This window comes from Tauraco erythrolophus, chromosome 13 (genome assembly GCF_009769465.1).
Source record: "Tauraco erythrolophus isolate bTauEry1 chromosome 13, bTauEry1.pri, whole genome shotgun sequence".
NCBI classification, from domain to species: domain Eukaryota; kingdom Metazoa; phylum Chordata; class Aves; order Musophagiformes; family Musophagidae; genus Tauraco; species Tauraco erythrolophus.
In genome coordinates this window covers 17,012,334-17,022,758 of record NC_141477.1, presented here as the reverse complement: position 1 = coordinate 17,022,758, position 10,425 = coordinate 17,012,334, and the positions used below count along the sequence as shown (strand labels likewise).

At 55.0% G+C, this 10,425-nt stretch overlaps 1 protein-coding gene across 1 annotated transcript; it reads right to left on the bottom strand.

Annotated features, from left to right (window-relative positions):
- Positions 1-6,668: 6,668 nt before the first annotated feature.
- Positions 6,669-8,570, bottom strand: SLC25A5 (solute carrier family 25 member 5). The gene is made up of 4 exons (XM_086619452.1): positions 8,460-8,570; positions 7,859-8,345; positions 7,610-7,750; positions 6,669-7,003 (listed from the first exon to the last, which is right to left on the bottom strand). The coding sequence occupies exons 1-4, from the start codon at positions 8,568-8,570 to the stop codon at positions 6,846-6,848; spliced, it is 897 nt and encodes a 298-aa protein (XP_086475578.1). The 3' UTR covers positions 6,669-6,845.
- Between the last annotated feature and the right edge of the window lie 1,855 nt (positions 8,571-10,425).

Below are 10,425 nucleotides of genomic sequence, written 5' to 3'. Positions count from 1 at the left end.
CTCTGAACTGCGAAAACTCAGGTCTGCTTAGCCTAAGGATGGATCCTTCTTTTCTTTGGGAAAATAAGGTGTGAGGGAGAGAATGAACTCTACCTCAGAGCTGGCACACTGGGATGCATCCATCAGTCGTGTGATAGTTTAATGCCAGGCTGGGTAAGCACATGTTCAGGTTAACTCGAGCAGCGCTGATCTCGTTCACTGCTGATGATCTGCTAATCTGAAGCCTATTTCCAGAAGCCTATGTCCAGAGGCTCTTCAGTTAAGCAGTTATAAGGCGATGTGTAATACTTGGGAAGGGCAGGCGGAATAAGTGGGGATGGCTTGGTTACACAACCCCCTTTTCCAGGTGTAGTAGCACTGTCCAGCAAGGCGAGGGCCTTGGGGTGCCTCTGGAGGCAACCCAAACCCCAAATAATGGTATGTTGGTCTCCATAAACATTAGAAAGTTTTTTCCAAGCAGCAGTCAGACTTTGAAACTTGAAAATAGGTTTTGAACCATGTGAGGTCTGCTGGGATGCAGACTTCTTAGTCTCCTGTTGTTACAAAGGATGAAGTATGGTCCTGCTGCCAGTGACACCCAGAACAAGGCTGACTCAGGGAGAGTGTGATTTACAGTTAGGGTTAAGGTTGGAAGTGACAAAACACAGGGCTGGGCCTGGGAAGGGGCTTCCAGGCAGAGCAAGGACCATCTTTGCGGTGTGGTGGGGCACAGAGAAAATCTCATGAGTGCACAGCTCAGCAGAAGTTGTCCAAAATAGCGGTTACCAACTGCCATCAACCTCCTCAGCTGCTCACCTCGAGCCTTAAGGCAGTGTTCAAGGCACAAGCACTCCTGCTTTCTGGCTTTTAGAAGACCAGGCCATGTTCAGTCAGTGTTTTTCCATTCTTGTCATTAGAAATCTGCTTGGTTTGGCTTAGGACTCACTGACAGACCCAGTCAGAGATGGGAGCATGCAGTTTGTCACACTAGGAGTCCCCGAGATACTTTTAATACACTCTGGTTATGCAGTCAATGGCTGAAACAACTCCAGCACAGAGAATCTGATCCAATACATTATGAAGTATGTATTTCTTACCCTAACTAGATCTAGTCTAGCTCACAACAATTTATATCAAGTTGGGTTTTTCATTTCTAGACCTAAATGAATTAAAAGATGTTAGCTGACTATAGCAACAGGAAGCAGAGGCACCTAGTTCAAAATGCTTGATTAAATGTCTTAATATATAAAATCAGACATTCTGCAGGGTTTCTCACACCCTGGTAGCAACTGGGTAATCTGCAGCAGTGTTCAGACCAAAGAAAAGTCAGATTTTGTGTTACCATAAAAGCCAACATTAGTTTTTATAGATCTGAAGTACTGGTAGGTGATAACTTTAACCGAGCCCTATATTGTACTTAAGAACTTGTCCAGATGCAGAGGTATTACACAGCAAAGTAGCATGTGAAAGAAAAGAGGAGAAGGAAATCTATTCCAAAAATAATGCCACACATGGCCAGACTTACCTTAGTGTGTTTCACGGCTTAGCCCGGTTTCCAAGCACCTTCACAAGAACCTGCTCTGAATTACCATGTCAGAATAGCTCTGTTTGTAGCAACTCAGCCTTGTTCCTCATAGCCTGTAAAAAACCCCTACGTAGTTTGCAAGCACCGAAGAAAAGCAGTAATGGTGAATCCGACCTAATGAGCGTTAATCGCAGCTGTACCTGGGGATCAATGCGGGGTCCTCCCCACCTGCCTCCCTACATGCAGCTGGTGCCATCACAGAGGCTCCAGGGTGCTGGGTAACACCAAGGCTTGTTCAGAAGCTGGTGTACAGCTTTATTGGCATTTCATAGAATGGCATAGGCTGGAAGGGACCTTAGAGATCATCTAATCCAACCTCCCTGTCATGGGCAGGGACGCCTCTCAACTAGATGAGGCTACTCAAGGCTCTGTCCAACCTGGCCTTGAACACCTCCAGGGAGGGGGCATCCACAACCTCTCTGGGCAATCTGTTCCAAAGTCTCACCCCTCCATCCTCACCACCTGGACACCTGGGGTCCAGGCAGGTTAATAGCTCAGAGGGAGCCGGGCCCTGGGAGCCCCATATGGGCAATCTCCCAGGGCAGGGTTGCGGGGTGTTTCGGGAGCCCTGCAGAGCTGCCCAGCCTTGCTGTCCTGGCCCCGTAACCCTGCACATGGCACAAGGAAGGTACTCGTTCCCACTCAGCATGGCTGCACAGGGCAGAGAGCTACCTTCGAGGGAGCAAGTGCTGATGGTTCCCTTGCTTTGCACCCGCGGCTGGTGCCTTGTGCCCTGGGGTGTGCTGGGGGAGCCGCGTGGAGCACTGCGCCCACTGCAAGGGTCTGCCTGTGGGACATGGCAGCAGCCAGCACCGGCTGGGACACTCTCAGCTCCCCAGTTCCACATGCATCCCCACGGTGCAATGGCACCGTGGTGCCCGGCAGTGACCAGGTGGCAGGACCACGGGCAAAGCTCGGCCTCAAAACTTGAAGGTAAATATTTCTGGTCAGCTATTACAGCTCTCCTGGGCTGTGCTCTGTGTTTCTGCTATTCCACCCGCTAGACTGGCATACAGATGGCTCCCTCTGACTCCCTAGACTATTGCAATGAATATTAATCAATGCACACAAACTTTTTTTGGTGTACGACAATGTGAGCAGCTTGGGAACAGCACTGACCGATCAGCCTAAATCAAACTAGACTCAGCTTTTGCTGGTGTTTTCTAAAGAGCCCCATGGGTCCATGGGGCACTGCCACACCCAGGCATTTAAAAACATATAACAAAAATTATGGGCTTGTTTAGAAGACTGCAGGGCTGGGCTCTGAGGAATGGGGGAGGAAGCCTTGTAGCTCGCTGCTGGGGAGATCTTATGAACCTAGCTGGCCACAGGATGCTGGATTTTTTTGGGTGGATTTCAAGGCACAAGTGGCCAATCTCTCCTTACTTGTCAGCCAGAAAAACACTGCTGCATCCTTGCAGCCAGGACTGTAACTCCTGGTGTGGGTCTTGGCAGTTCCTGAGGGCTCAGTGTGCCCAAAACCGCTCCCCCACCCAGCAGCTCAGTATGGTGCCAGGGTGTGCAAAAACGGGGCTGTGTCCCCGCAGACATGTTGGCTTTAGCTCCTGCCCCACAGCCTGACCCATGTGCTTTGAGCAGCCAATGGGGACACCTTGCACCGCTGGGCAGCAGCAGGGTCGGTCCTGCAAGTGGTTTCAACACACCCACCCCGCTGGGAGCGACGGATTTTATCCTGTGCTACCCAAAGCATTGCACCTTCCCCTGCCCCCCTGCACCAGCCACAGTGACAAGGGCAGGGGGACTCCTGGCTGCATCCAGAGCCCGGAGCCACAGCCTGGGGTGGCTGGAGGGGATGGCGGGAGGTGGGACCCTCTCCATTGCAGGGCCCAGTGAGATCCAGGCACCAGCCCCCGCAGCAAGAGGTGCAGCGCATGCACTGGAGCAGCTTTCGGACAAGTCCCTGTTTCCTCAGGAGCAGGTTTACTCCATGCAACACAACTGGTTTCTGTGGCTGCTCCTCCAGCCGAGGTGTCTCGGCCCTGGGCCTTGGCTTTGCCTTGCTCAGAGCCCACACCGAGCTGCGCCAAGCGCTGGGCACGGTCTGGAGGTCAGGCTTCAGTGGCACTTTGGAGGCAGAGATGTGAAGGTGGAAACACGAGGTAGAAATGTGGCCTCACGGAGGCAGAGCGAGCCTGGGGGTACCCGCCAGCCTGCCAAGGCATACCCCGAGCCTCTGCTTCCTGCCTGCACCAGGTGGATGAAGATCCCTCCTGCCCATGTGTGCCTGCTCCCTCCTGTTCCCCCCATCACCCCTGGGACACCCCAGCCATCATACTCCCCTGCAGTCTCCACAGCTCAGCCTGGACGTAGGGCAAGATGGGGGCCAGGGGACACTGCTGTCCTCCCCCACCACTGCCTGGCCCTGCACCCATCTCCAGCAGAGGTGAGAGCAGGGAAGCCCAGCCATCACACCTCCCTCCTGCTGCCCAGGGAGAGCCCCAAAGCCCTGCTCCCGTCTTTGCTGCCATTAGCGCCTCCCAAATCCCCCCAGGAAGAGGGCGGCTGCTCCTGCCTCTGCCCCCAAACCTCCAGGTGAAGGGTGGTCTCTGCAGCCTCCAGCACCGCAGAGCTGGCAGGAGGCAAGGGCAGTCCCATCCTGCAGCCCCCCCGGCACCATGGCCAGTCCAGCCCGCGGGATCTGGTACACACCGCACCATTCCGAACATCCAGCACCGCTCACCAGCTGCCCCAGCCGCTGACAAGTGTTGCACAGCCGTGCCACGTCAACAGCTCCAAAACCCGGGATTTATGGCCACTGGGCGAGGGGCCGAGATGAAAGCTGCACTACAGGCGCTTGTCCACCCCTCTCCGCCAGCAAAGCGGTTGGGCTGGGCATGGCTCCAGTGGAGGAAACCATGATGTATGAGATGTTCAGTGCTCCCCACAAGAGAACTGTGTTTAAAAGCCACCCCTGCCCCTGCTATCCCTGAGGCAGCACAGCTCGGTGGACTAAAGGCTTGTATTGGAAGGCTTGTACTCAGCTCGCTGCTGGCTGGCCCCAGTCCCTTTCCCATGCCTCAGTTTCCCTCCAAAATCAAAGCCCTTAATCCCTCTGGAACATGCTCCTGTGGCAGGCAAAAGCAGCAGCTGAACCCCCCAACCTGCTTCCCCAGCTAAAGCTGCTCCCAGGGGAGCTGTCAGAAGGGGGACGTTAAATCCCCAGGAGTCCCAAGCCAGAGGAGGGTGCCAGCCTGTGCTTCCTGGCGGCAGAGCACTGGGAAAACCCATTGTGGGCTCTGCCCCACGCCTCCTGTGCACCAGAGCTAAAAAAAGCTGTGAAACATGTGCTTTTTTCCAGAGTCCCAAAAGCTACTGTGGGTAGCTACAACCCATTTACTTGGTGCCAGCCCTGCACCCCAAGCCCGATGCAGAATGCTGAAGGTCTAAGGACTCATGAGTCCCCCAGCTGAGCTCCTTTACAGCCTGGCATAACAGCCTGGCTCAGCACCTCAGTCACCCACCACTGTGTGGAGGAAGAAATGATGCACCTACCTTACTGCTCTAACGGTCCAGCCATGCCACACCTGCGGAGGAAAGGTGAGGAAAGGATGCCCCACACTCAGCAACCAGCAGTGCATCAGAACAGCCCTTGAAATCCAGGAGAGCTTAGCAGTAGGAGGCAATAAGAGCCCTTAATTAATTAGCTTGCATCTGTGCAGCAGGAGAGGGCTCCCCGGTAAGGCTGCTCCATGGCACAGCCCCCACCAGGCTGCTGCCTGCTCCCCTCAGCTTGCTGCCCACCGCGTGTGGCATTGCTCTGCATCTCATGGGGAAACTTTCAGCCTGTTTCGTTCCACGGCAGTGGGGACCTCACACCACAGGAGCCCAGGGGAAGCTGAAAAGCACCAGCAAAGGCTCTTGGTCAACAGTGTGGCATGAGTCTGTCTCCCATCACCAATGCACATGCCCATTCACGGGGACCCAAGCACAGTGCTGTGCTCTCATGCCCAGCTGCCCCATTAGATTTCAGTAAAAAAAAAAAACAACTACCGCCCTTTGCAACACAAGGGCTTGTTCATCTGCCTTGGACAGTGGTTGAGATTGGTTTCATTGATTGAGATCCACCACTTCGAGCAGGCCTGGGCGCCAGAAAGGACCAAAGACGTGGGCGCAGTAAGGAAGGACTCACTGATGAGGGCAGAGGACCAGGAGAATATCCACTCACCATTCCAGCTCCCTGGAGAGAAACTAGGCAGCTTCAGTGGGGCAGCTCACAGACCCACAGAGATGTCTGGGTAAAGGCTAAACCACACACATTGCCCAGTCTTGCAGTGTTTTCCCCAAATTGCCCCAGAAGCATGAGGGAATTTCCCCCTTCCCCCAGAATTTGGGGCTGGGACAAGTTTAACTTCCAGGGGTAAGGCATGAGCCTGGGGATGCAACTCCCTGCCTTGCAAGCCCAGCCTGGCACAGGAGCTGCCTGTCTCCGCTCAGCTACTACATCCCTGCAGCACAACACCTTGTGCAAGGGCAAGGCCAGCCAGGGGCTCTGCAGAAGAGCAGCAATTACCTGCACTTATGTTCTCTGGCTGGGTTTTCACATGCCTGAGTAGGCAGCTCTGTTTCTAAGCCAGAGTATGTGTTGCCAGCTCTGCTACTCCAGACAGCAGCAAATATCCCTTAGATATTTCTCCAGCATCCCAGTCATTCAACACCATGGGGAGGGCTGTGCTTTGGAGAAGGCTTAGGCACTTGGCACGTTAAATATGAGGTTTCACCAGCCCCAGGGAGCACACGGGCCAGAGGCAGGACTGGTGGCACATGGTTCATTATCTCTAGTTACTGGGGTCTCAGGAGAGACCAGCTGGGAAAGTCCTTCAGAGCTGCCAGTGCCCATTCCAGCCCACACCAATGGCCTCCACTGGGGAGGAAACGCTACACACTTCCTCGGCAGCCTGCACTGTGTTTACTTGCCAGAGGCCACAGGTAGTCAGCAGGATGGAGGTGGTTCATCTTCCTCCTCTACAATCTCTGTGCAGAGACCCACACCCCGTTCACACTGCAGTGGTAACAAACATGAGACGAGGCAAGTTGGTTTTGGATTTTTATTTCTTTGTACTCTTTTAAGCAGGAGTGACTGAAATAGAAACCATGTTTGAGTCCCGTCAGGGGGAATGACTCAATAAAGACGGGGCAGGCAGTTGCCCCTGCCCCATGCCAACCTGTATAAATATCAGCCGTCACTGTTTAGTAACTAGGCGGTTTTCATACAAGTCCGTGGTTACATATTACAACATGCCAGTTCACAACAGGTAGTAACTTATGTGTATTTCTTGATTTCATCATACAGGACTAAGACAAAAGCACCACCCATTCCTCGGAGTACATTCGACCATGCACCTTTGAAAAACGCCTTGGCACCCTCGTCCCGGGCAATCTTCCGCCAGCAGTCAATAGTGCCGGTGTACATTATGTCAGCTGCAGGAGACAGACAGCATTAGGAATCGGATGCCCGTGACCCATGACATCCAGGCTGGAAATGGCCTAAGGTTATCTGCCAGCTTCATAATCTCAAGTGCATCCCGTTTCTTGACTGACTTTCTCCAGTATTAACCAGTCAGAGGACAAGATTGCCCAGGAGATAGGCTGCTGCTGCACTACCCTTAGGAGACACTAGAAGGACCGGTTTGAGCAGAAGGCAGCTACTGTTTGCTTCAACACCAACACTTCCAGACCCAAAAGCTATTGCACAGTCAGCCAGGCCATGTCTGCTACCAGAGATGTCTGTTCCTGGCCCACAGACACTAGCTTGCAACAGTCCTGGGCAAGTTCTGCCATTCCTACCTACTGACAGATATCGACTTGTGCACGCCACCTTACAGTGGTGCTGTGGAGACTGACCCATCTGTGCCCCCCACCTGACATCTGCTTCTGCAGCCCCTCTCCCACCTTGCTGTTTAAGAGAGGAGAGGAGATCTGCATGGCTTGGTGAAAGCCAAGCCACCCTACCTTCACCTCAGCTCCACCACCAACTGTTGATTCAGGGATGCCCACCGCTTTCTACACGAGGAGGTAGAAACTTACTTCCTTTACGGCCAGACTGCATCATCATGCGACGACGAACCGTATCAAATGGGTAGGAGGTCAAACCAGCAACAGCGGTAACGGTCTGAGCGATCATCCAGCTGACAACGATATGGGTGTTCTTTGGGTCCGGAAGCATTCCTGCAGGAGAGAGGTTTTGATGAGAACGGCAGGTGAGATCTGCCAAAAGGCACTATGGACCTGCCACAGCCCAGCATCTCCCTCTTAGCACCGTTTCAGCCAACCCACCCTTGGCGGTGTCGTAGATGCCGAAGTAGGCAGCTCTGTAGATGATGATGCCCTGGACGGAGACATTGAAGCCCTGGTACAGGCCCCTGAGGCCGTCCGACCGGAAGATTTTGACCAGGCAGTCACCGAGCCCACTGAACTCCCGGTCGGCCCCGGCTTTGCCCACATCAGCTGCCAGGCGGGTTCGGGCAAAGTCAAGGGGGTAGACGAAGCACAGGGAGGTGGCACCGGCGGCACCGCCAGAAGCCAGGTTACCGGCGAAGTACCGCCAGAACTGGGTTCGCTTGTCCACGCCGCCCAGAAAGATCTGCTTGTACTTATCCTTGAAGGCGAAGTTGAGGGCCTGCGTGGGGAAGTACCGGATCACATTGGCCAGGTTGCCGCGCCAGAAGGAGAGGACGCCCTGCTCCCGCGGGATGCGCACCACGCAGTCGATGATGCCCTTATACTGCTTGTCGGCGGCGATCTGCTTGCTGGCGTGCTGCACCTGCGGGGGCCGAGACGCCGCCGTCAGCGCCGCGACCCCCGGGCCCGCCGCCGCCCGCCCCCCCCCTTCCTCCTCCTTGCGGCGACCTTGGGGCGGCCCCGGCCCGGCGCTCACCTGCAGCAGCAGCTTGACCCGCTCGATGGGCGCGACGGCGGTCTTGGAGATGGCGGCCGCCACCCCGCCGGCGAGGAAATCCTTGGCGAAGGACACGGCCGCATCGGTCATGGCGGGAGGCGGCGGCGGGCGAGGCGAGGCGCGGGGACGGGAGAGGCGGCGCTGCGGGGCGCGCGGCTGAAATGGCCGCCTTATATAGGGGCGGCGGCGGACACGTGAGCCGGGGCCCGCCGCGCCGCCGCGTCCCCCTCGCCCATTGGCTGCGGGACGGGGGCGGGGCCGCCGCAGCGGAGCGGGGCCGCCGCGGCGGCCGGCGGGGGGCACATGGCCGCGGTGTCCCCGGCCCGGGTGCCCGGGCAGAGCGGGAGGAGCGGCGTCCCCGGGGCGGGGGACACACTCGGGATCGGCGGGATCACGCGCAGCCTGTGGGGCACGCACCGCCGCAGCCCCCGGGTCCGGCCAGCATCCCCGGATGGGGGGCACGCCGCCAGCCCCGCGCTGCGCGGGCGGGAACGGGGTCGGAGCTGCGTGGACCGGCCACGCTTCCACCTCCGTGCAGCCCACGTGGCAGCGACGGGGCTTTCCTTGGCCGTGTCCCCCCCAGCCCCTCTGCGCCATCGGGGTGCCATCAGGAAGGCCACGCAGGCAGCCGCCGGGCTGACAGCACGGCTGTGGTTCGAGCAGGAACGGGGGAGACTCAGAGCCTGTTTGATTTTCAGACACGACAGGATGGAGTCTGACTGCCCAATCTCACTGAACCTCAGCTGAGAACCCCACTCAGAGACACCTCTCTCTCCCATCACTATCCCCCTGCATATGCAATGCTGTGGGAGTCACAGAGCTCTAAGTATCCTATGGATTCCCTACAGCAGTCACACTGCTGAGCTCAGCTGTGATGAGACGCTCAGATGGACACACATACCACCACATACCACCTACCACCTTTGCTGCACGGCCACGTACCACCTACCACCTCTACTGCATGGCTGCATCCAAATGTCACTGGAGTTACAGTTCACTGACCTGAGTTGTCTCTGCACTTCAGCCTTGCTCTCAACTGGTTCTTCGTGATCACACACCATTTCACACTTTAGTGCTCCACTGCTGAAGCACTTTGTTTCGGTGCTGTCTTAAATATTTCAGCATTACCTTTCGGGTAATTTCTCATGCATAGATGTGATTACGCAAAGTAGAGGCTTGGTTGATAGAGGGTTAGTAAGTGATTTATAGGTCGTAGGAGTACATTACAATACGAAGGTGTTATCAGCATATTAGAAACAAGTTAGAGGTAACTTTTTGACTCACTTGGCTCTCACCAGGTTTGAAGAGCTGATCAAACATTCATATGCACTCATCACTCAACGTTTAAAATCTATTTAGAAATACAATATTAGTAAAAAACATACGGGTATGCTTGGACAAGGTAAGGGCACTCTTTTGAAATCCATTCCTCCCCAACGCACTCAGAAGTCACATCTCCTTCTTCATACATCTCAAATAAGTCTCAGTATTATTACCTGCACTGTGCAGATGGGGCAGCTGAGGCACAGAGAAACATATTCATTAGGCAGGTTGATCAGAGACCCAAGAGCACTTATAGCCTCAGTTTGATGCACAAGCCACCAGGCCTGCTCTCAACCATCTTAATTTTTGCTATCAATGCTTGCATTTCTTCTCTATGAAGAAAACCAGTATGAAGCACCACTGCAGCAGAACTGAGCAAGCCCATTAAGAGAGATACTGCAAGACCTCAGCTGTAGGATACATCAAGTTCTAGGTGCAAGGCAGGCCTTACAATTATCCCAAATCTTTCTGCAAACCCCTCTCCATAGTCACAGACTGTTCCTGCATTGACCTGCCATTGCCTTATCCCACTCTGACCTGGCCTAACCAAGCAGTTTCTGAGATTTACTTATTTTTATCCAGCAGGGACATAAAACGGTACAAAAACACACACCAAAAAAAC

What these genes read in the sequence shown, in the direction of transcription:
- SLC25A5 (XM_086619452.1), bottom strand. Translation starts at nt 8,570, where the DNA reads ATGACCGATGCGGCCGTGTCCTTCGCCAAGGATTTCCTCGCCGGCGGG. An exon ending in CATCTACGACACCGCCAAGG is followed by an intron (nt 7,751 to 7,858) that starts GTGGGTTGGCTG and finishes TCTCTCCTGCAG; the next exon opens with GAATGCTTCCGGACCCAAAG. An exon ending in GCAGTCTGGCCGTAAAGGAA is followed by an intron (nt 7,004 to 7,609) that starts GTAAGTTTCTAC and finishes TGTCTCCTGCAG; the next exon opens with CTGACATAATGTACACCGGC.